The sequence below is a fragment of the Olea europaea genome, chromosome 17, assembly GCF_002742605.1.
Source record: "Olea europaea var. sylvestris chromosome 17, O_europaea_v1, whole genome shotgun sequence".
Taxonomy (NCBI): domain Eukaryota; kingdom Viridiplantae; phylum Streptophyta; class Magnoliopsida; order Lamiales; family Oleaceae; genus Olea; species Olea europaea.
Genome location: NC_036253.1, coordinates 22,108,830 through 22,135,191, shown reverse-complemented (window position 1 = coordinate 22,135,191; position 26,362 = coordinate 22,108,830). Strand labels below are relative to the sequence as shown.

The window sequence follows — 26,362 nt, the reverse complement described above, 5'->3', positions numbered from 1 at the left end:
TTAAATCTAACACGATTTACTCATGGAATAATAGTATTGGTCATTATCGCGTGAACTTTATGTCGATACTTGGGACAAATATAATGAAAACTTCCATTCGTTCATTTTTATGTGCATACAAGTGAAAATAGAGTGAAGCGAATGCGAAATTAGTATAAACGATACCCAATTATTTAAAACGGCATCATGACATTTTGGATTATAGGGTCTCGATTTTACTCCAAAATGAATCGATCATGTCTTGGAACATCATATAAGACTTACACAATTTAAACGAACCAATTTGTGGAGTATTTTATCTCATAATTGGAATTTAAATTATTTAACCTTTTAAAGACATCATGTTATTCTAGATGACGGGACCTTGATATCACTACAAAACGAGTCGATTAGACTTGGAACATCTTAACAAACTTGTACAAGTTAGATGAGGCAATTTGTTGAATATTTTATCTCATAATTAGAATTTAATCGAAATTAACTTACTTACGTTCGTAGTTATATCTAATTCAGTTTATTCATATAACAATTGTATTGATTATTATCTTGTGAACTTTATATCGTTACTCGGGTCCAAATGTAATGAAAACTTTCACTTGTTCATTGTCATATGCATACGAGTGAAAATAAAGTGAGGCGGATACGAAATTAGTTGAAACGACACCCAATTATTTAAAATGGAAATGTGGCATTTTGGATTACGGGGTCTCGATTTCACTATGGTTTATAATGACAGTATGTTTACTTTAGTTAAAACGCCATTAAAATGGTTTATAATGACAGTATGTCGTTTTGGATCACCGACTCTCAATAGCATTCGAAATATAGTTAAAACTGGTTTTAATTAATTTTTATATGGATACAAAGAAATATGAAGTGTTACAAACATGAAATTAGTTAAAACGGCATTTAATTGCTTAAAATGCAGTATGCCATTTTTCCTGTTGGTTTTAAATTGTGTACGAAAATTTAGAATGAAAATGGGCATTTAAGTTTGAGGGATTTGGTAAATATTTGTTTCAGATTGGATATTTTAGATATTTCAAATGAAGCCTGTTTAAAACTTTTAACACATGATAAAATAGACTAAAGATAGTTAACCAAAAAGTATTGACCATAGCCTATTTTACCAAACATTATTGTTGACTAGGCTTTTTAAACAAATCCCCCATTTTGAATCCACTTGCCATCATAACATAGTCGAATTTTTCATGCCATTATTTTGGTGCTTATTTTAAACCCTACAAGGATTTCACCAATTTATGAACTTTTTTTTTGTCAAGGTGTAGCAAAATCGTCATATTGTTCCATGTAGATTTCTTCGTCCAAATCTCCATTCAAAAATACTGTTTTCACATTTATTTGATGTACTTCAAGATTGCACGTGACATCAATTGTTAGTACCATCCATATAAAATTTATTCTTGTCGCGGGAGAATAAGTATCAAAGTAGTCCAGACCTTTTCGTTGTCTATAAGGTTAATATTTCCTTAAGGTATACAACCAGCACATGGGATTAACTTTTCCTAGTGATCTAAGCTACATTAGCATTGGAATTTTGTTCATTTCAACAGGAAAGAAGGAAATTACTCAAATTAGTTTCTGCTTAATTGTCTACTAAGTACTATATTAATCTATTTGGTTTCTATGTACATAAACCATTACATAAACAGCCACAGGTAATTAGTCTGTGACTAGTTTACAAAACTAAAAATCTAAGATCAATAACAAGAGCAACTGCATGATGAACCAAAAAGTCCCCATGACCTATTGTCAAGAATAATGAATTACTATTTTCATTAATAGCATTTAACCAACCGGACAACCAGATGCTTCAACCCGAAGACTGAATTACTTGGGATGCCTGTGCCCATAAGAAATCCCAGAGCCACCCGTTAATAGTAATAGAACTCTGGGCGAAGTTTCCTCCCGTGATATGAGTTACTACCCCTTGATCACTTAAGCATCAAACTAAAACCTCATACAAAATGAGCACCTAGGAAATAAAGTCCATTTGCAGATAATGAAGAACCATAAGACTGACTTACCTGGGATGCCTGTGCCCATAAGAAATCCCCTTTCCTTTTTCAAATATTTTTACAAATACGCTTGTTTGATGCATAAGTACGTCACGTCCTTGTACAATGCTCAAGGCTCTCAGCTGAGTAGCAGCAGCAATTTTTAATTTATTATGAGTCCAAACGATGGATTCAATAAGTTCTTGCCAATAAACACTTATGGAAAAGATAAAGCAGCTCTATCTAAGACCTTCTAATTGAAATATGAATCTACGCTGGGTTGTACAAAAAAGTAGTTTTTGCATCAATCCAAAGCTACAAAAAGGTTTTATAAGATAAAAAAGGTCCGTTGAGCGCCTCATGGCTATGTCATAATAGATCCGAACACTTGCCTTGTGATTGGTAGTAAAACACCGATTTCCCCCCTTGTCCCTTTAATTGACATAGACCCCAGTACCCAGACTTAATGAATTTTGACATGATGAATCTTGATTTACATAAATCTAAAGTTATTATAGATAAAACTTAATTCTATTCATGTATCTAGAAATTTCAATGAGTGCTTAATTTCATATATTACCAATTAATTTTTATGTTCAAAATGTAGTAAAAAAAAATGTTGCTCATTTATAGTATTTCATCCTTACAAAAAATTTAAAACATGGAAGTTAAGTTTTGAGAATACAATTTTCTCCTCTCAAATTTCTATCGTAAATTTTATATTCTTTAGTTCTTTGAAACTTATTAAATATTCTCAGCAAATTGATATCAAGCCCCCATTTGGCCCCCATTATTTTTTATTATAATGGGGGAATAATTTTTTTTTTAAAAAAATGGATGGTTGTAAAAGAATAAAAAGTTTTCGATTTACGTGTAATATTATTTTATTGAAAATAGTGTGGTTTAAAATAGAAGAGAGAAAAGTTTAAATTAATTTAATGAGATTTAATGGGGTGAAATGTTACTTTTACATAATTTATAAAGTATTTCAAAATAACTTGCAATGCAGATTCAGCTCTAACTAGTATACGACAAAATTGTTAGGTATTTTGATACCGAATAAATCTGAGCGATGATGACTCGTCGGATCAGATTAAAAACTTATGGTTTATTTGGAACCTATTATTGAGATTATAATTAATAGCCAACCCAAGACACACAACTGGCCGCCTACAACAACGAAAGTTAAACCGAGTATTACTTTCAAGGCCCAACCAACTTGAACTAAGTGACTACTATACATGTTGGCGCCCATTTTTATGAAGAGAATAATATATACACGCAGTTTCTCTTAAGCTCCCTTTTGCGGTAAGATTTTCAGTTGCTTCTCTTTGTGACCTTTGGTGCCTTTTTTGTGTGGTCCCTTGTTGGAAACCTTTTACCTTACCTACGTTGGTACCTTGGCCGGTGTCTTGATTAAAGATTTCACCCTTATTTTTCTTGATTTTTCCCATGCTATTTGGCCCCTTTCTCGTTCTCGCTGCTGCCCTCTTTGCTGCATCCGTGTGCGGTGGTTTTTGCATGATTCCAGTGGATGTTTCTTTTGTGGCTTTGAGTGGGATTAGTATTTATATCCATTCACAGTTATTATTTTTTTTATTATTAATTGATTTGAAACTCATTTAGTGTTTGTTCGATCAATTGAAGGTGCAATTTAACTCCACAAACTGGTATCAGAGCCTATTGAGGCTTATATAGTTGCTGATTTTTTTATCTTTGGTGGCTCGAAATTGGAATTGTTATGAACTAAAAGAGTGTATAGAGTGCAATTGAGGCTAGATCTGCTGATTTCACATAAGGACTTACTCATGGAAGATTGTGGCCACACAAACCTTGAGATCAACATCAACTTGGATCACTACTATAGAAGCCTTAAATCATACTCAATTTCTTCAAAATCAACAAGACAAGTCTTCATCCAAAAAAGCACTTCTAAGATCTTACTTTTGTTTGGAGCATTCATCAAAATTTCCGTCAATCTATCTAAAAATAGTTTTCATGCTATAGATTGATTGCAAGTTTAGTAGACACTGTAACAGAATTTAGATCTTAAAAAGGATGTTGGAGGAAGAAGGTTTTGTAGGAAATTTTGTTACCTTAAACCATCGGATCCTTCATGTTAAATCATCAAGAAATTGAAGAACTATAGCAAAAGGGTACCTGAATTAGACATGGTTGTTTGCAATAATTGAACCCTACGATATAGTCTTCCAACTCTACACGCAGTCTGTAATTTTCTTTGGCGATGGAAGACAGAATAGAATGAGCAAAAGATACGTGTGATTTGGGGACCATAAACGTATTTATGTAGCGATACCATTTGATCTAATTCGGCCCATCATAGAATTAGGGTTTGGGCCCGATCTCTACACATATAGAACTCACACTTTAATTGGATCCATTAAAATCCAAAAATCGAAGTCTTATTAGATCACTTTAATTGGGCTCAATCGAATTTGATAGCCTTTAATTTTACACACAATTATTCACACGTATAAGCCCATCGATGGATTGAAAATCCTTACAATCTCCCACTCAGGCTATATGTGTCACCTTATAATTGTGCATTAAACATAACCTTATGAGTACACAGAATTTTGCTATCATTACTAAATGCATCCCCAAAACAATCACGTCCATCAATCATATCAACATAGGATCAAAACGACTTTCGCTACATTCATGTAGCTAAACCCATCAATGGTCACGTATATTGATATAATCAAATGACATGGATCAAGCATGGATGTGTAGCATGAAAATTGCATGTGATGTGATCTGTAACATACCTATTTCCAACTGGTCCACCTTAATATTTTAGTGAGATCATTTTAAACAAGTTCAAAGATAATAAACCAAATGAACTTTATAACCGAAAATAACTTCAACCTTAAATCGTATCCAAAATAACAGTACATATGTCCAATATGAAAAGCAAAAATACAAACTCCCACTGAAACTAAATATCTTTAAGAGACATTATACCCATATGAGTAGTGTGCTCATGAAAGACCTTGGGTATCGATCCCTTAGTAAGTGAATCCGCAATCATGGAGTTTGTCCCAATATGCTCTATTGACACTTGTTCACTCTGAACTCTTTCTTTAACAGCTAGTAACTTGATCTCTATATATTTTAACTTCGTCGAGCTCCTGTTGTTATTGGAATACAACACTGATGATTTATTGTCACTAAATATCTTGAGCGGTCTTTCTATATTGTCCACAATGTGCAGTCCAGTGATAAAATTACGCAGTCATATTCCATGATATGATACCTCATAACATGCTATAAACTCTGCTGCCATGGTGGAAGTAGCTATGAGTGTCTGCTTAGCACTCTTTCAGGAAACAACACCTTCAGCAAGCAGGTAAATATAGCCTGAAGTGGATCTCCTACTAACTTGGCACCTCGCGAAATCGGAATCAAAATAACTGACGATCTCCTCTATGTGAGCATCTACTCTTTTGTTCTTTGTAAATACCGCATGACCCGTTTGGCTGCTTTCCAATGATCAATTTCTGGTTTACTTAAATATCTCCCTAGCATCCCAACAACGTACGCTATATCCAGACGCGTACAAATCTGAGCACATATCAGACTCCCTATAGCTGAGGAATAAGGTGCATTTCTTTAACTTCCAAATCATTTTTAGGGCACTGATTTAAACTAAACTTGTTTCCTTTAGCTACAAGGGTGTCATCTGGTTTACAATCTTGCATGTCATATCTTTTAAGTACCTTTTCGATATAACTCTTTTGTGATAATCCAAGAATATCCCGAGAATGATCTCGATGTATCTAAATTCTTAATACAAAAGAGGCGTCACCAAAATCTTTCATCTCAAAATTCTTTGCTAGAAATCTATTGGTTTCGTGCAATAAGCATATATCGTTGCTGGCAAGCAATATGTCATCGACATATAAAATCAGAAAAATATACTTGTTCCCACTGAACTTGTGGTATATATAATCATCAACCAAATTCATCTCAAAACCAAATGAGATGATCACTTGATAAAACATGTAATACCATTGACGAGAAGCTTGTTTGAATTCATAGATGAATTTCTTTAATTTATAAACCATTTGCTTTGCATTATCTGATACAAAGTTTTTTTGTTGTTCCATATAAATTGTTTCAACAATATCACCATTGAAAAACGATGTCTTAACATCCATCTGATGTAACTCAAGATTGAAACGCGGTCTTTAATGCTTCACCCCAGAGAGATTCTGGTATGGTTGAATGATTAATCATACTCCTCACCATGTCCTTAAGCGTTCTGTTTCATCTCTCAACAACGACATTCATAATGGGCGAACCTAGCATAATGTACTGTGGGATGATACTGCATTCCTCTAGGAATTTAGCAAATGGTCCTGGACGTTGTTCACCTAAACTGTCATATCTGTCATAATATTCACCTTCACGGTCAGATCTGACGCTTTTAATCCTTTTGTCGAGTTGGTTCTCAACTTTGGCTTTATAGTTTTTGAACATATCTAGTGACTATGGTTTTTCATGAATGAGCTATATGTAGTCATATCTAGAAAAGTCGTCTATGAACGTTATAAAATATTATTGACCATTCCATGAACCGGTAGGGAATGGTCCACAAATATCCGTATGTATAAGTTCTAAGACGTCCAAAGTTCTATTAGCTTGAAATCTCCTTTTATTGGTTTGTTTTTCCTTTACACAGTTGACATACAGATCATAATCTGTGAAGTCAAGGGCGTTGAGAATCCCGTCAGACACAAGTCTCTCAATTTTTCTTTTGGAGATGTGACCTAATCTTTTATGCCACAACGAGGTAGAATTCTCGTCGGTTAATTTTTTGCTTTACACCTCGAGTACTTACATGCAAGGATTCATTAAAAAAATAATTGTATCAATTGAATAAAGATTATCGTAACCTGATAAAAAATCGGAACCAACCAATTTTAAATCATGAAACAAATTAAATTTTCCATTTCCAAATGAACAAGTATAACCGAATTTGTCCAAAATAGAAATAGAAATCAAATTTCATCTAAAAGACGGTACAATAAATGTCTCAACAAGATCCAAATAAAATCCAGTTTTTAACAATAATCTAAAATTTTCTATTGCCTTTACTTCCACCTTCTTGCCGTCGCCAGCATAGATGTATCTTTCACCATCACTTGGTTTTTGACAACTCAGGCAACCATGCATAGACATACTGATGTGAGTTGTTGCACCAGAATCTCTTCACCATGTATGTCTAAGTACCGAAGTTAGATTAACCTTAGAACAAACTAAATGAAGAAGAATACATTTCTTTACACGCCATGCGTGGTAATTGGTGCAATTCTTCTTCTTATGACCTGTAACTCTACAGAAGAAACAACCACCTTCAGTTGGTTCCTTATGCTGTTTCTTTTGGGGTGCTATACCCGTAGTTTCCTTATTAATTTTCTTTTTCTTGTTCCTTTTGACCTTAGAGATGGTGGCTAAATGAACACTTTTTGTCTTCTCATGCTTCAATCTTTTCTCTTCCTGGACACAATGTGAGACGAGCTCATTAAGGGACCAAGAGTCCTTTTGACAATTGTAGCTCATCTTGAACTGACTGAAATGTGCCGGAAGGGATATCAAAATTAAGTGCACTAACAAGTCTTCATATAAATCCAACTTGAGTGCCTTTAGTTTTGAAGCAATATGAGACATTTCCATAATGTAGTCCCGAATGTTTCATTTCCCTTTATACCTCATTGAGACAAGGTTCATAAAAAATGTACTTGTTTCAGCCTTTTCATTCTTGGCAAACCTCTTCTCAAGATTCTCAAGGAAACCCTTAGTCGTAGTCAGCTTATCGGACATAGTGCCTCGAAATGCTTCTGGAATAGCACGCTTCATGACCACTAAGCTTATGCGGTTCGATCGTTCCCATTTTTCCATCTCCATCTTGTTATCAGATGTATTCTTATTAGTAAGTGCAGTAAGTTGATCGACCCGTAAAGCAAGGTCCAGGTCCATACTCCGAGAACAATCACCGTGTTCTCTTGCCATGCCCTGAAGTTTGTGCCATTTAATATTGGAATTAAATTGATGCTAGCAGAGATATTAGCAACAGAACCTGAAACTGAATTAGAGAACGATTATTATGAACAGCTCACATGAACATCTTTAATATGCAAATAATAATATTCTCAGATAGTGGTAGGGCACATCACAAGATACATAGCACAATATCAATATCTAGTTTTTGGATAGAAATATTGACTTGTAAGTGGTACTCTTGGCGTAGTGATCAAACATTGGCGATAAAACAATGTGTCAATCAATAAACCTTTCTTTGGATCGATTCATTGATCACACATTAAACCAAATAATCGTCACATGTTTATCACTACATGTACACGTGTATTCGACTAAATATTGACCTTCCTTTGGGTCGATCAATATTCCCATGAATAACACATGCACAAACACCTTTTAATATTTTAAGTTAATTAATTTCCACGAGAAAGGTTACTTTGGCAACATGTTACTTCAATTAACTAACTTTCGAACATAATATCTCTTAAAAGAATCCTTAGTACCAAAATATGAGAAAGAGGATCACCAATTTTGCATATTTGATTTAGTTTTAAACTTTAAGGGCCTTAGGATTAATAATTCAAAACTTTAAGGGGACAAAATTAATCAATTCCAAACTTTAGGGGTTGAAATTAATAAACTTGAAATTTTAGGGACCATAATTAATTAATTCAAAACTTTAGAGGATCAATTAGAACAAATTTAAAACTTTAGGGGCCAAAAAATTGACCAATTCAAAACTTTAGGGATCAAAATTGAAAATTTGAAACTTTGGGGGTCAATTTGAATTAATTATAAACTCTAGGGGCCAATTAGAATTAATAATTAAAGTTTGAGGGCTTTAATTATAAAATTCAGAACTTTAATGGCACGAATTAATTTATTTTTAAACCTTAGGGACTTAATTATTAAATCCAAACCTTAAAGGCCCAGATTCGATGTACTTTAAAATTTTAGGGAGTGAAACCTTAATTTTATAATCCTAACCCTAATTGCAACATGGGGCCTCAAATTATTTAATTTACATATCAAGCCCCCACCGCCAAAATTTCCAAAATTGAAACCCTAAAATCTTCTTTCATCTCTTCCTTTGGGCGACGCCCGATATAAATTGAAGCCTGATAGTAGCATCGGCACTACTGCACGCAGCAGTGCTGGTTGCGGATTGGCAGCGCTTGCTGTCGGCAGCAGCGGGCGCTGCTTCGACAGCCAGAAAACCCAATTAATTAATTTTTTTTAAATTCCCAAAAGAATCTGAATCAAACATCGTTGTTTGCAATAATTGAACCATGCGGTATAGTCTTCCAAATCTACGCGCAGCCCGTAATTCTCTCTGGCGATGGGAGATAGAATAGAATGAGCAAAAGATACGTGTGATTTGGGGACCATAACCATATTTATATAGCAATGCCCTTTAACCTAATTCGGCCCATCATAGAATTAGGGTTTAAGCCCGGTCTCTACACATTTAGAACCTACACTTTAATTGGATACATTAAAGTCCAAAAATTAAAGTCTTATTAGATCACTTTGATTGGGCTCAACCGAATTTGATAGCCTTTAATTTAACACACAATTATTCATACATATAAGCCCATTGATGTATTAAAAATCCTCACAGATCTGTCTCCAAATATTGATTTGGATGCAAAGAGGAATATGCTTATGGCTTGTGTAGTAGTTGTAGCGATCTCAAGGATTGGGTTTAATTACAAGTTACTTTTTCTTACTTTTAGTAAAAGAAGTTATTCATTTAACAATCATGCGACATGTATAGTAATTTTTGCTAGACGGTTTGACAAATTACCAACTTATACAATTTTTTTAGATGTTGGACGAAAAACAAAAATAAACCAACCAATCCAGTATTATCACCTCATCATCTGTAAAAATCCATGTACATTTCATATGTACAAGGAGCTCAATTCCTCTTTAAATAACAAAATAATGTTATGCGTCTATACAACTTAGCCTTTGTTTGAGCCACTATAATGTGTTTTTTTGGAAATATATTTTGAATGATGATTTTTTTTTTAAGAATGTATGGTTAAAAAAGAAGTAAAAATTTTGAATTTACGTGTAATATTATTTTATTGAAGAATGAGTAGTTGAGAGAGAGAGAGAGAGGAGATGCATTTTGGATAAAATGGAGCTCAAAAGGTATATATCTTTAAGTTTCACCAAATATTGACTACTGTATCTCAATAAATGTATCAAAATCGCAACATACGCAAGTATGCAAGGCAATGTTGGAGTTTATGCACATACGTATAACCATAACTTCTTTTTTAGGACTTGGAGGATGCTACACTATCAAGGCAGAGCCTACCAGGCTTTGTATTACAATGAAGTGGGTCAGCATTTTTATTGCAATTTTTTATTACGTGAAAGTCCCACGTCGGGCCCATTTCATTGTGAGTACCTGCAAAGAGCCCGGTAAAATCTGACTGTCAGACCAGCATTTTTGTTAGGACTTCATGCATACCCGACTCATGAAAACCAGATTTTGAAATAAATAAATACTTTTTGCTATTGCACTTTCCGCTAAAAAGAGTAAGCAAATGCTAGTATCGTCAAAAGTATTAGCCAGGAGATGTCTTCTTTTGGGAACCAGTCGACCACCTTCTCCATACTGCTCATTCCATTGCAGAAGCTCTGTCATGATCTGTGAGTCGGCTGGTGTGCTTGCACCAACCTGCATTAATAACAGAAACTCTATCATGTTTTCATAATATTTTATCACAAAATGTTCACAAGGGGGTTATTTTCCCCAGTTATATATATATATATATATATATATATACAAACCTGTTCACTACCATAATTGAAGTCCTTCCTATTTAAAGGCCGTAGTTCAGCACTCCCTCTATTGGTTCAAGAGATCTCTGCAGAAAACCAACATCTAAATCATGAACCTGTAATATATGATTCATGTTTCTGTATATTAAAAAGTAGTCCTAAACAAATAATTATTTGTCCTATAATCCTGAATCAACAGCCAAAACCTAAGAAAATGTTTGCTTGGGAAGGGAAGAAAAAGGAAAACAGATCCTGGAGTGGTAGATTAAGTCAAAATGAAACAAATATAAGCAAAATCAAATAAATATTTGGATTCATATGAAAAAGTTCACTTGGTATAGCATCATCTATTTGTTAAGCAAACTTATACAAGACTCCGATGTTAAATTTAACTTACGAACTGATTTCGCATCATCCATCTACCAACTTATAAAACGAATTTCACCATAAATGATCATAAACCTGGCTTGTTTACCCTTCAGTTAATTCGTTTGTGATCAATCCCATGTTACTTTATGATATCAAAACAACTTTGCTTATATAGAATATGCTGGAAACTGACCTTTCCCTTTTCCTTCCTTAAAAACTCTCTCACGGGACAATATGCAGCAGCGATGCACAGGTTCTGCAAAGCATGATAAACAGAGGAGAGCCTGAGAAAATGTTGTTGCTTTAATTTGTGTTGCACGGACACTTCAATTAAGGTGGTGTATCCGAGTTTGTGTTCAACATACGTGTCGGATACCGACACTTCTCGGACACACTACCATGAATTATTATTAAATAATAAGTAAGTACTTATATTCAAAAGATTTCAACAATAATAATAATAATAATAATTAATAACAAGTATAAAACTAAATTTATATTATATGAATGAAGAATTTTAAAGAATTTATTCAACGTATCGACGACATGTCGTGTCGGTAGTTTATTGAAAAATCACGTATCGACATGTCCGACACGACATGTCCGTATCTGTGCATCATAAGCTTTATATATAATAAGAAGAGTGGGGGGATAATGAAAACACAAACCTTGAGATCACTACCAGAGAAGCCATCAGTCATACTAGCAATTGCAACAATATCAACATCAGGAGTCAAGTCTTCCTCGGCCAATAAAATTTTAGGATCTCAGTTCTGTTTGCAAGATCAGGCAAATTTTACCATGAATCTACAGAACAGACCAAAATTATAGTCGGAGACGTCAAACTACAAAAGTGAACAAATATGTTTACCAGAAAACAGGAATCTACCAGCGTGGCAGTCTTCTGATAACAGATTCATCAAGGTCGAAAGGCCTGTTTGTGGCTGCAAGAACTAGGATCCTTTCCTCATCCTTTGTGCGCAAACCGTCCCAATTCACCATAAATTCAGTTATTATCCTACGAGTGATTCAGGAGTCATGATCGTTTCTTCGACCCAAAGTGCTGTCAACCTTTATGATATTGACAAGGAATAAGAATTGCCCAAAACATGCTAAACCAAGTTAAAAAACTGTTCATGACCAGAAACCTTACCTCATCAACGAATACAACACAGGGAGCGATTTTCCTGGCTGTCGAGAAGATTGCCATCCATATTGTTCCGAATCACCATACCACTGTAAAGAAAATGTTCTAAAGGTCAGGTGCTTTAGTAATTTTATGCTTAATCATTTAGTAATTTCAATGCATTACTGACCTTTGAATCAGTACTAGACATTGAGATGTTTAGAAAATTTGCACCAGCTTCAGTGGCTATAGCTTTGGCGAGCATAGTTTTTCCCGTACCAGGAGGACCAAGAAAAAGTATTCCCCTACAAGGCTGGACATAGAAAGGGTTAATTAAATTTGTCTAGTTTTCACGCCCATCCACTAAAATAAGGGCAACAATTTCAGATATATATTAACCAAAGGCCCTTCAAGAACCTAACCAACAACTTAAAATCTACAACCCTGGAAATAGATAAGAATCCACGAGCACAAAGATTGGGTATTATGGCATGCAAGCAATCATTTAGCTACAAAATAATTTATTGAAAAATCACGTATCGACATGTCCGACACGACATGTCCGTATCTGTGCATCATAAGCTTTATATATAATAAGAAGAGTGGGGGGATAATGAAAACACAAACCTTGAGATCACTACCAGAGAAGCCATCAGTCATACTAGCAATTGCAACAATATCAACATCAGGAGTCAAGTCTTCCTCGGCCAATAAAATTTTAGGATCTCAGTTCTGTTTGCAAGATCAGGCAAATTTTACCATGAATCTACAGAACAGACCAAAATTATAGTCGGAGACGTCAAACTACAAAAGTGAACAAATATGTTTACCAGAAAACAGGAATCTACCAGCGTGGCAGTCTTCTGATAACAGATTCATCAAGGTCGAAAGGCCTGTTTGTGGCTGCAAGAACTAGGATCCTTTCCTCATCCTTTGTGCGCAAACCGTCCCAATTCACCATAAATTCAGTTATTATCCTACGAGTGATTCAGGAGTCATGATCGTTTCTTCGACCCAAAGTGCTGTCAACCTTTATGATATTGACAAGGAATAAGAATTGCCCAAAACATGCTAAACCAAGTTAAAAAACTGTTCATGACCAGAAACCTTACCTCATCAACGAATACAACACAGGGAGCGATTTTCCTGGCTGTCGAGAAGATTGCCATCCATATTGTTCCGAATCACCATACCACTGTAAAGAAAATGTTCTAAAGGTCAGGTGCTTTAGTAATTTTATGCTTAATCATTTAGTAATTTCAATGCATTACTGACCTTTGAATCAGTACTAGACATTGAGATGTTTAGAAAATTTGCACCAGCTTCAGTGGCTATAGCTTTGGCGAGCATAGTTTTTCCCGTACCAGGAGGACCAAGAAAAAGTATTCCCCTACAAGGCTGGACATAGAAAGGGTTAATTAAATTTGTCTAGTTTTCACGCCCATCCACTAAAATAAGGGCAACAATTTCAGATATATATTAACCAAAGGCCCTTCAAGAACCTAACCAACAACTTAAAATCTACAACCCTGGAAATAGATAAGAATCCACGAGCACAAAGATTGGGTATTATGGCATGCAAGCAATCATTTAGCTACAAAATAGTTTCAAATTTTTTAATTTTTTTTTTTTTTTTTTTTTTTTGTCTCATATCTTTCCAGCTAGCAGAAGTTATCAAATAAGAATATCTCGTCAACCATGTTAAATGCATAAATATGCAAGGATATCACAGATTGGTGGAAATAAAGCTACCTTCCTGAGTTGCCCTTTACAGAATAATTCAGGTCTCTGTAAGGGAAGCATCACCAACTCCTTCAGTGTATCCTTGATGTTATCAAGAGCTCCAATGTCATCGAACTTGACACCAATTTCATTCCGAGGAATTACGTCTGCCCAGATCCTTCTCTCAAATTCGTTTTCAAATGTGATTTCCTGTGAGTTGTGTGAGTTGTCAGAACAGTCTACAGCACTTCGAGAGGAAAATTCTAGATAGAAAATAATGGTTTTTGGTTATACACAAGATCATTACTCTATATTTTTTCTGTGAAAATGAGTAATGATGATAACAAAAATCGAACTAAAGATATACCAGAGTCTTCGACTTGGTGCAGGAACTGCTGAATGAACTCAAGCCTGGCATCTGTGCTTGCTGTTGAACTTGCATTTGAAACAGTTCTAGTCTTTGTTGGTTTAGCTTATGCAGCTGTTGTAGTTGCTGCTGAACCTTTTGTGCCACCATTCGTCAATTGTAAAGAGACCCATGTTGCGACAACTGGGAAGGATTCACTGCAGAGAACTGATCAAACCTCACCCAGAACGAAAAAGACACTAAATGTAAACAATGTCAATATCCAAATATCAAGTTTAATGGCCAAAGTTATTAGTTCCCATACAGGGATGACAAAAAAATCCACATCCACGGGCCTCGCCTCCAACAGCATGAGGATTACCCACCTAATCAGGTAAATGGGACAGGGGTGAGATGGGGTTCGTTGCCCCGAAGCGGGGAAGGGACGAGTAGTGGAAACATTGTCTTAGCCCCGCTTAAAGTTCATATCAAATTTAAGTTTTTTTTATCAAAGAAAAAGAAAATATTTATTGTTATAAAATTAAAGGGAAGAGAGAAAATAAGATAAGAAATAGAGAGTCAAAACTCAATTGTGTATTATTAGGAACCAATGCCCTATACTTATAGGGTCCAAAATAAGAGTTACAATTTGAATAAAATAGATCTTCTAAACTAGATAAGACTTATTCATGTATCATAATGACACAATATAATCATCAATAATTATCTCATTATTTTACAATACTCCCCCGTTGATAATTATTTGTACAATAATTGCATCGTTAAAAATCTTGTTTAATAAAAACCCATTGGGAAAAAAATCAAACAAAGGAAAAAAGAGTACAATTGATTGTCAATATTTTGGAGTATAAAGAAAATACTACCTTATTAAAACCTTGCTAAGGAAATCCAATGGAATAAAGCCTAGACTAAGGAAAAAGAGTACACCTGTACAACTGCTCCCATTGATGAAAATCACTGAAGATCTTTGAGTCTGGCATCGTTTTTGTGAATAAATTGACCATATTGTCACTTGAGCAAATTTGTTGGATATCGATGTTGTTATTCTTTTGAAACTCGTGTGTATGAAAGAATTTTGGAGAAATATGCTTCGTCATGTCACCTTTGATATAGCCTCTTTAAGTTGTGTAATACGAGCTACATTGTCTTCGTACAAAATTGTTGGACTATCTTTTATTGAAGTGAACTCGCATGATACTTGGATATGATGAGTCATGTTTCTCAACTATATATATTCTCGGTTGCTTCATGGATTGTAATAATTTCAAAATGATTTGAGGATGTAGCTGTCAAGGATTGTTTCACAGATCTCCATGATATAACCATTCCTCCACGTGTAAACACACAACTAGTTTGTGATTTAGATTTATGTGGGTTAGATAGATAACTTGCATTTACATATCCCACTAAAACAGATCCTGACTTTTGAGAATAAAATAATCCCAAATCAATAGTACCCTTTAGATAACTTAAAATATGTTTCACACAATTCCAATGTATTTGAGTTGGTGTAAAACTATATTTTGCAAAGAAATTTGCAAAAAAAGTTATGTCGGGTCAAGTGCAATTTACAAGATAAGTTAATGTTCCCATTGCACTAAAATATGGTACTTCAAGACCAAAAACTTTTTCTCCATTTTCAAGTGAACGAAATTGATCATTTTTCACATCAAGTGATCGAATAATCATAAGTAATGCTAATGGATGTGCATTATCAATATAAAAACGTTTTAACACGTTTTCTGTATATGTAGATTGGTGAACAAATAATTCATTTGCAAAATGTTCAATCTACAATCCAAACAAGAGTTAGGCATACCATAACTCAACATCATACTTCAACAAATATTTGCTTAGTCAATTATACCTCATGCGTTCGGATTATTTTAATCCATATAATGATCTTTACAATTTAATTAAAAACATGATTTTTAGTCATGTATAATTTAAGCTATGCTTCAGGTGTATTAAATTTTTCAAAAATAACATTAATAGTGATGCAAAATGAGTTGACTATCACGTACTTAAAATTTCATGTATCGTCAAAATAATATGATAGAGACTCGTAATTTCATCCACGACAATCTTTGCGAAATTCACTATGTTGAAAGTCATGCATTACACATTTCGACTTCATTTTTCTCATTTCCTTTTCGTATAAATATATACCTTTAGATTTTCGGACTACAGGTCCAAAAACTTCACGTATCTCTAGTAAATTCAATTTAGGATTGCATCCCTTATATTTGGCCAAATATTATTTCGATTCATATATTTCAACACATTTATTTCGATTCTACGCTATTCATAATATGATGCAGTACATCATGTATAGAAGCATTGTCGACAACTTTTCTTTTTTTTCTCGATTCTATTTCTTTTCCTGTAATGACATAACTTATTAAAATATCTCAAGTTTCAACATATCAGGTACTTGAACCTCTCATGAGATTTTATAATTTGTTATGTCAAGACCTTTATTCCACTAGTTAGACCTTTCATTGATATAGATTCTCTATTCCTAATTGCCGTGACACGTAAAATACTAGAAAATAGGAAAAATTCTGGAAAGAAAATGAAAATATCCCTTCGGTCTATGATACATATACATAAATGGGAGAAAATCCGGATCAAACCCGTATTTTTCTTACTTAATCTTAGGTTCATTTACTTCGATGAAAGGGAAGAAAATTGCCAGAACCCTTGTTATTTTATTTGAGTTTAGGTTTAAGTCCGACGAGAATAATATTCTACGACTAGAAATTCATTTATTTCCAAACTGACCCATTTACTATCTATTATTTGATTGACTAATCCTTTATAATTACTCATCAAGAGTATATGCTTCCTTAATGAGACCATCATTGTTAATTGCTCCATTTTCATTTGAAAATCTTTTGTATTAGAATCGAACACTATCACGCTTTAAGCATGTCATAGATATATCAAATATAATGCTAACAAATTGTCCTCATACGACATCAATTCGTGTTGGAGCATTTAAAACTGGTGCGTGAGATATTGTTTATCTCTTTGATCAATAAATACATCTAAATAAATTATCTTTTGAACTTCTGGTTCGAATGATATTTTGTGAGGATTTAGGACATTATACATTCTTTTTCAACCTTTTAATCTCTCCCCCTGAATGTTGAGAGAATTATCCAATCAATTTGACAATCATTTTTTCAGCTTACAAAATATTATCAATTTGAGATAATAGTTCAAACCACTTACTTATTTTCAACATTCATTATTTTTTATCTCAGTGCATTTTGTGTTCAATTTTTACATATATTGCACTATCAAAATAATTAGATGAAAAAAATTAGAACTAAACCATAAGCTGATTATAATGGGAGAACTATGATTTTGGCATGATGCATAATAGAATTCCCTAAATAAAAATGAAAAACGCTTTGTTCTCAATTAAATTAATTGGAAGCATTAAACAAACGATAGTGTTAAATCATTTATCGACATCTCAACTAAAACTTATTAAAATGTTGAGATTTATACCCACGGGCATTAACAAGACACGGTCTTGATTATATAATTTGAAAATTATGTTCATAATTTGAGGAATAATTTCGCAAATTTCAGGTTGCGAATACCATGCAATCATCTAGTATTGGTATCGAATCTATTAGATATAAATAATACTTAGATGATCTACATGGTGCGTGATGAGATCATTATATCACCTTAATTAATTTTTTAGAAATATAACTAATTTAATTCCTATTTTAACTAGTGATGTTTAATAATCAATTGTCGACAAAGATAATGAATGATATATAGGAATTCATTCGATTGAAGAATCTTCTGGTTCTTCATTGATTATCCATTAAAAGTTTTAATTTCGCATCATTATTGATCCAGTGATGGTCCAACTGGTTATGCGAAATAATGAAATCAAATTGAACTTTTTGTTCATTATAAGATATAATTCAATTATTTAATTTTGAAGAATATGATTAAACATTATATAATCATATAATGATCAAATGCACATAACATAAGTCGTATATTTTCCTTCAGGAATAAGCACAAATTCATAAGTTACATATAATATATTCTTCAAAACATGTGCTCTTTCCAGAGCACGTATTATTTTATTATCGCTTCTTTAAGAGCAATATCAATATTCCTCTGAAATATTAGAATCATAGAGTTATGCTCTTCGGAAGCAATAACATATTATTATTTGAAATAATAAATTGCATAATAATTTACTCGTAGAAGTAAAAACATAATTTACGTTAGATCGTATTTAATTATACTCTTCGAGAGCAAGTAAAATCTAATTAAAATATCTGTCAATAATAGTGTGCTACTTCAGGAGCAATAATAATCCTTTTAAAATATTAATAATGTTGGGCTCTTCATGAGCACTAATAAATAATTGTTTAAAAACATTAATTCTTCATGAGTATGTTTTCTAAACAAATATTAATATTTTTCGAGCTGTACTTCTTCGAGAGTACTTTATATTTTACTATTGCTTCTTTGGCAGTAATTAATCAATATTTTTATTTGAAATATTAAAATTTTTAATTCATGTTTTCATGAAAAATATTTCAATATTATTCTGAAATATTGAAAATTATAATTTATGCTTTTCGAGAGTAAATAATATTCTTCGGGAATATTAAAAATATATATAGTTCATGCTCTTCAAGAGCAAGTAATATTCTTCAATAATATTAATTATAATATTGTACTACTTTGAGAATAACAATAAAATATTCGTTGAGAATATTTATAGATCTTATGTTATTGTAAACTAGATCTATATTATTGTATTCAATAATTCTAATTTAAAATTTTGTTCAACTGGAAAAAAGAATTAACGAGTACAAATTATAAGAAATATATCAAGATTTAATTAAACCCAAATGATATTAATCCATATAAAGTTATTCATAGTAAAATCAAAGTCATAATTGCATCGAATATTATCGGGAAAAACGTAGCTAATTAAGATTAGTGAATAATTAGTATATAATTAAATAATTACGCATAATTACTGTAAAGATGATTCTTTTATATTTGAATTTGACAAAATGAAAATTTGGTGGCAAATAAAAATCATAAATTAATTGTATAATGATTACAAATGAATTAAAAAAATGTATAGTGGCAAACAGTTTTATTGGAATTCATCCCTTTCTAGTTAAACAACTCAAAACATGTACAATCAATCACCCAAATGTATTTTTCAAGTTTTGACCTAATATGGATGGACGTTTCGCCTAAATTCTGAAAATTAAAACCATTAGCAAACAAAAAAACTTTAGCTCATATCAAGGTCTACTTACAGTTTTTAGTATTATCAAACCAGTTATATTTCAAAATCCAAATCATAACACAATAACAATTTCTCACACATACTTGTATGAATATATGCTACATCTATAAATATTGTGATGAGGAAGAAGAAGAATTACCTGAAAGGAAAAGTTTTCCCTATTTCCTTTTTTAGGAGAGTACTCAGTGAGTGTGTGGGCCATTAAATTCGTTAGCCCTTGGTGTTGCTTTGGTCTGGTTTTCGACAATAGATGAAAATAGGTCAAATTTGGTCAAATCTGACGGCAGGAGAAGATAGATGGAGGCAGTTAGTGATAGTAGAAACAACTAGATGGTGGTGGCAAGTGTGATAACTGGAAGATAGGTGAGAACAAGTGGCAATTGGATCTTCTTTTTTTTTCGAACGAAGATTTTGAGTTATATAAAAAAATGAAACTATCGTGCTGATAACGTGTTATAAAACTAAATGAAAGAGAGAAATAAGAGAAGAAATAGAGAGTCAAAACTCAATTTTGTATTATTATGAAACAATGCCCTATATTTATATGGTCCAAAATAAGAGTTACAATTGAAATAAAATAGATCTTCTAAACTAGATAAAATTTATCAATGTATCGTGATGGCACTAAATAATCATCAATATTAATCTCATTATTTTACAACATTTATCATCATTTTTAAAGAAATCATGAGTTGTTTGTAACAAATTGGGAAATAATAATAATAATAATAATAATAATAATAATAATAATAATAATAATAATAATAATAATAATAATCACTAACTAAAGATATAAAGAAAATAAAAGCAAAAAATAAAATAAACAAATACATAAAGGGACTTGCATGTTCCATCCCACACCAATCCCGTCCCGAACCCGCCTGTCCTGCTTTAATCGGGTATGGCACAGGATAAGATAACCAAAATACTCGACAAGATGGGGCTCGCCTCATTGTCATCCATTCGGTTAAATCAATTGCATGCAATTATTTTCAACAAAACTACCTTTCGAAAATAATTACTTTTAATTTGAGTATTTACAAAAATTGACAATGAAATAAATAATACCTTGTGCAGTAGGAATTGCCTGAGAAATATTTTTGAAGTGGCATGCCAAGTCCATTATTTACAGAGCAATCGAAACCTTCTATCTGATAAAACTTATCCAAAACATAAAAATTACTAAGTAAAATATGAGTAAATTATGTTTTATTGTACAAATTTTGAAAAAATAAAAAATAAAAAATAAAATAAAATATGCAGCACCTTAATCTTCTTAAGTGCCGGTGGTTGATGCCCGTCAGAATAACATAACACCCTTATCATCTTCTTATGTGCCAGTGGTTGATGCCTATTAGAATTGTTACAGGGCCTTTCATCGCTATTGCTGCTGTTAGAACACATTGTGGCTTTGAGCGTAAAGAAATCTGGGATTTGTGATTTGTAATCTTAATTTCGAGTGGTCGATCCTTAGAATTTATAGGGACATTATAGGGTGGGAAGATCCCTTTATGTATTACATATTTGTAAGACTCCATTCTCCTGATGATTTATTATTTCTTTTTCATGTAATTAACTATGCAATATTATGTAATAGTCGAAGCTCAATTTCTATAGGATTCAACCAATAAAAACTAAATTGCAACCAAAATCAGAAAACAATTGAATATAATCAGTTGGGAATCAATAACCTAAGTTGTAATTCTATTAATTAAGCTGAAGTTTAACCAGAAACAACAAAGATAAATAGAGAAAGAAGGGGCAAAATGACAGCAGTAGAAGACAGGAAGAAGAGCAGAAGAAGGAGAAAGAAAAGGAAGAAAACAACAGAGAAGAAGATACTAGAGAAGAAGAAGAAGAAATGGGAAAGTTAGAGAGGAAACAGTAAAAGAAGAATATAAACAACAGGAAAAGAGGAGAAAAAGACTAGCAGCAGCATAAGACAGGGAAGAAGAAGACACGATTCAATGCAATATACATCCCTTCTCCAAAATGAAGAAATACAACCATATATAGAATAAAACAAACCTAACAGGAAAGGGCTTTGGGCTAGCCCACTAACAAGCCCAGCTAGATAAGCCACGACATCCCTTCCCCTTAAATTAACTTTGACCTTAAGGTTCAAAGACAAGATACCTTATTTGTATGTTAGTAGTAGCTGCTCGTTCTCTTCATCATCCTTGGATTAAGCAGGTAGAGCAAGGTGGTATATTGACCATTGGAGGCTGCAATAAGGAGGTCATTTCCCATTCTTATGTTCAGGATAAGGCTCATAGAATTCTTATTGACTGGAGTCTCTTGAGCAAGTTGCATTTCCTTGGGTGTATATCCAACCATTAGGTGAATAAGTACATCACAATGAAGCCAATTCCATTGTCTGATAGAGTATGGGGATGGTAAAGTGCAATTGTGAACTTCCTCTATCAGTATCCCGTATAGTTCTATCATATGTGGTTCATTGGATTTTATGTAGTCTTTGAAAGTTTTTGGACCACAATCCATGTCCCCAGCATGAAGATTGTACTTCATAACTTCCATTAGAATGAAAACATCAAGGAATTTACCAACCTTCTTAAGCATCTCTAGGAGTCATTCCATGGCCTCAACATTCCTCAGGTCAACATATGCATGAAATGTCACATGATATACTGCTAAGTGCCTGGAAATAAACCTACCACAGTGATGAATATACTCAGGGGGTTGTACAATTCTTCTTCAGAGTTACCAACATAATATTATTTTCAGCATTATCTTTTATTTGTGTTGAAAATTAATAGCAAATAATAGTGTTACCGTAATTTATATTTGGGCAGAGTAACAACGTTTGGATGGTTTTGAACGGTCGAGGCAAGAGTTCGACTCTTTCTCCTTAAAATGATAATGTCCACACTGGTACTAACGGTATTGCAGCACTCGTTTCTCAAGATACAACGACCTCGTCTTGTAATAGTAGTACTTCAAATTACAAGACCCGACGAACCCGTAAAGTTTAGATCTCTCCACACACACTGGATGAGTGAAATGCACGAAAAGTAATTTTCGAGGACTGAATTATAAGAACAGAAATTATGCAGGGACAAAGGGATAATTTCGGGAGAGTGGAAAATCAATTCTGATTTTTGGAATGAATGAAAATCGGGGTATGGGGGCCTATTTATAGATGTTGAAAGGTTGTATTCCAATAGACACAACTGTCGAAAAGTTGTGTCCAAAAGACACAAACGGTTTGGACAATCAACCGCCACAACCCGCTAAATTCTAGAAGTATCGTACCACGTGTCACACATAGAAAATGAGCCGAGCCGAGCCGGTCGGACGGACGGCGGTGACGGCGCGAGCGTGTGGACTTTGGCTTAACTTACTAGCATGTAGGTTCTGTCCCCCTCAAAGACTATTGGTAACCTTGGGGCCCAAACCCAAGTCCCAAACTTGAGCTATATAAGGTGGTTTATATTCTTCTAGTTTTCCTATGTGAGATTGGTATTTTTCAATTTTCCACCTATTTTATTTCAACATCAAGTGGGTATCTTTTGACCTTAATTTCTCATTCACTCTAAATTGGTTTTGAGAAAATAAATATACCATATTAATCTACTCATGGAGTAGAACACATTCGGCCAAAGAAATCTTATTTCCGATTAACGGGACCCACTAAATTAATTGGTCAAAAGTTGGTCAAACCAACTAATTAAAACCAATTTTTTCCAACAATCCCCCACATGAATGGAAATTAATGCAGTAGACTATGCAAACCCTATAGAGAGATCAGGCGGAATGTTATCGCATCTTGATAGGTACCTTATGGGGTTGAACCTTCCGTAGTAGAATACTATCGGATTTACTTGGCTAATCAGTGAACGCGGTGTCTTGAACTGTCAGCCGTTTTTGTAAACCAAGACAATAGTATCAACACAATAACCTTCCTAACATTTTCGAGTTCTCACTGTTGTGTTCATTTTGGCCCTGAACAACTCTTGGATTTCATAAGTGCTTTAGAGAATTCAAGCCTTTGAAACATTCTCATAGAAGCGGCCACACTTCACACTTGTATAGGTGATCTCCTATTAAGAGTACCTGCCGTACTCCACTTAGGTAGTCCAAGATATAGGAATCATTAAAAGTATAACTTAACCTAAAACTTTCTGCAAATAACACTTCCTTATCATAGGAATGGGTAGGAGTTAACTCCGAAGTGCTTATTGAATCTTCATAACTTAGTTGTCCCATTAAACCAAGATTTTGGGATCTCCAGTCAAGCAAGGTTGGGTGACCATTACAAAGATTCTTATGTAGTAGGCTTTAAATCCATTCCCCTTGATAGGCAGTATACTTGATCTCTTGGTAAGCCTTTGGTAAGCGGATCTGCCAGATTTTCTCTAGACTTTACATAATCTATGGAAATAATATCATTTGAGATCAACTGCTTAACTGTATTATGTCTTCGACGTATATGTCGAGACTTACCATTATACATACTACTTTGTGCTCTACCGATAGCCGACTGACTATTACAATGTATACTAATTGCAGGCACAGGCTTAGGCCAACATGGAATATCCTCTAAAAAATTTTGAAGCCATTTTGCTTCCTCTCCAGCTTTATCTAAAGCTATGAATTCAGATTCCATTGTGGATCGAGCTATACATGTTTGTTTAGAGGATTTCCAAGATACAACCGCACCACCAATGATAAAAACATACCCACTAGTGGATTTTAAGTCTTTTGTATCTGATATCCAATTAGCATCACTGTATCCTTCTAATACAGCTGGATATCTCGTATAATGTAATCCAACACTTGAGGTGTATCGTAGATATCTTAGAACCCTTACCAGTGCTTTCCAATGGTCATTATTTGGGTTACTTGTATATCTACTAAGTTTGTTTACTGCATATGCAATATCCGGACGAGTGCAGTTTGTAATATACATTAGACTGCCTATTATCCGAGAGTATTCTAATTGAGATACTGGTTCGCCTTTATGTTTGGCTAAATGTAGACTTAAATCTACTGGTGTTTTAACTGGACTTTCATCATACATATTAAACCTTTTAAGTACAGTCTCAATATAGTGAGATTGAGACATTACAAGTCCTTCAAATGTTTTAAGAATTTTAATTCCTAATATTACATCTACAATACCCATATCTTTCATGTCAAAATGTTTTGTCAACATTTTATTGGTATTTGTTATCATATCATAACTACTACCCACAATTAGCATGTCATCGACGTATAGACATACAATTACATATGCATTAGGTGTGATTTTAATAGAAACACATTTATCACATTCGTTAATCTTAAAACCATTTGACAACATAGTTTTGTCAAATTTTGCATGTCATTGTTTTGGCGCTTGTTTTAGTCCATATAATGACTTGACGAGTTTACACACCTTTTTCTCCTGTCCAGGAGCGATGAACCCTTCGGATTGTTCCATGTAAATTTCTTCTTCTAGTTCACCATTTAAGAAAGCTGTTTTGACGTCCATCTGATGGATTTCCAAATTATGCAATGCTGTGATTGCAATTAATACTCTAATTGATGTTATCCTTGTCACAGGTGAGTATGTATCGAAAAAATCAAGGCCTTCCCTTTGTTTGAATCCTTTAACTATCAATCTGGCCTTGTATTTATCAACTGATCCATCAGTCTTTAATTTTCTTTTGAAAATCCATTTACAACCTAATGGTTTATTACCAGGTGGGAGATCTACCAATTCCCAGGTATGATTCTGCATAATAAAATCAATTTCACTATTGATAGCCTCTTTCCAGAATGGAGTTTCTAGACTAGACATTGCTTCATTGAATGTCCTAGGCTCATTTTCTAACATATAAGTTAAAAAATCTGGACCAAAAGATGTAGATGTTTTGGTTCTTTCGCTGCGTCTTAGTTCCATCACTTTGAGGATTACTAATTGCAGAATCATAAGTTCGTTTTTGTGGGCTTATTTCTTTCCTATCTTTACAAGGAAACTTGTCCTCAAAAAATACAGCATTCCTAGATTCAATGATAGTATTTCATGTATATCTGAAATGTCAGACTTATGTACGAGGAACTGATAAGTACTACTGTTATTAGCATATCCAATGAATATGCAATCGATAGTTTTAGGCCCTATTTTAATTTGTTTAGGCTTTGGTATTTGTACTTTAGCCAAACACCCTCACACTTTTAAGTATTTGTACGAAGGTTTATGATATTTCCATACCTCATAAGGAGTTTCGTTCCTACCTTTTTGTGGTACTTTATTTAGAATGTGGTTAGCTGAAAGAATTGCTTCCCCCCACAAGTTCTGTGGTAAACCAGAACTAACCAACATAGCGTTCATCATCTCTTTTAGAGTGCGATTTTTGCGTTCCGCAATACCGTTTGATTGAGGTGAATAAGGAGCTGTAGTTTGATGAATAATCCCAGAATCTGAACAAAATTCATGAAACGGTGCTCCATATTCCCCACCTCTATCATTACGAACAATTTGTATTCGTTTGCTTAGTTGATTTTCAACCTCATTCTTGTACTGTTTAAATGCTTCTAAAGTCTCGTCTTTACTCCTTAACAAAAAGACATAACAATAC

The 26,362-nt window shown here is 33.6% G+C and overlaps 1 protein-coding gene, 1 long non-coding RNA gene and 1 pseudogene across 3 annotated transcripts; all 3 read right to left on the bottom strand.

The window, feature by feature from the left end:
- Nucleotides 1-10,903: 10,903 nt before the first annotated feature.
- On the bottom strand, nt 10,904-12,867 carry LOC111365846. Its single transcript, XR_002697506.1, has 6 exons — nt 12,569-12,867; nt 12,406-12,488; nt 12,142-12,323; nt 11,921-12,059; nt 11,446-11,508; nt 10,904-10,969 (listed from the first exon to the last, which is right to left on the bottom strand). It is a non-coding gene; the product is annotated as an uncharacterized LOC111365846 (long non-coding RNA).
- Nucleotides 12,868-12,910: 43 nt separating this feature from the next.
- On the bottom strand, nt 12,911-13,968 carry LOC111365719 (annotated as a pseudogene).
- A 60-nt stretch (nt 13,969-14,028) lies between these two features.
- LOC111365844 (peroxisomal biogenesis factor 6-like) lies at nt 14,029-21,564 on the bottom strand. 2 transcript variants are annotated; one of them, XR_002697505.1, is made up of 4 exons: nt 21,045-21,564; nt 20,847-20,929; nt 14,468-14,664; nt 14,029-14,310 (listed from the first exon to the last, which is right to left on the bottom strand). XR_002697505.1 is itself a non-coding variant. In XM_022986356.1 (3 exons), the coding sequence occupies exons 2-3, from the start codon at nt 14,615-14,617 to the stop codon at nt 14,080-14,082; spliced, it is 381 nt and encodes a 126-aa protein (XP_022842124.1). In that variant the 5' UTR covers nt 14,618-14,664; nt 20,847-21,564; the 3' UTR covers nt 14,029-14,079. The 2 variants fall into 2 exon arrangements, 1 of the variants encoding a protein (XP_022842124.1); XM_022986356.1 differs by having other exon boundaries at nt 20,847-21,564.
- Nucleotides 21,565-26,362: the final 4,798 nt, after the last annotated feature.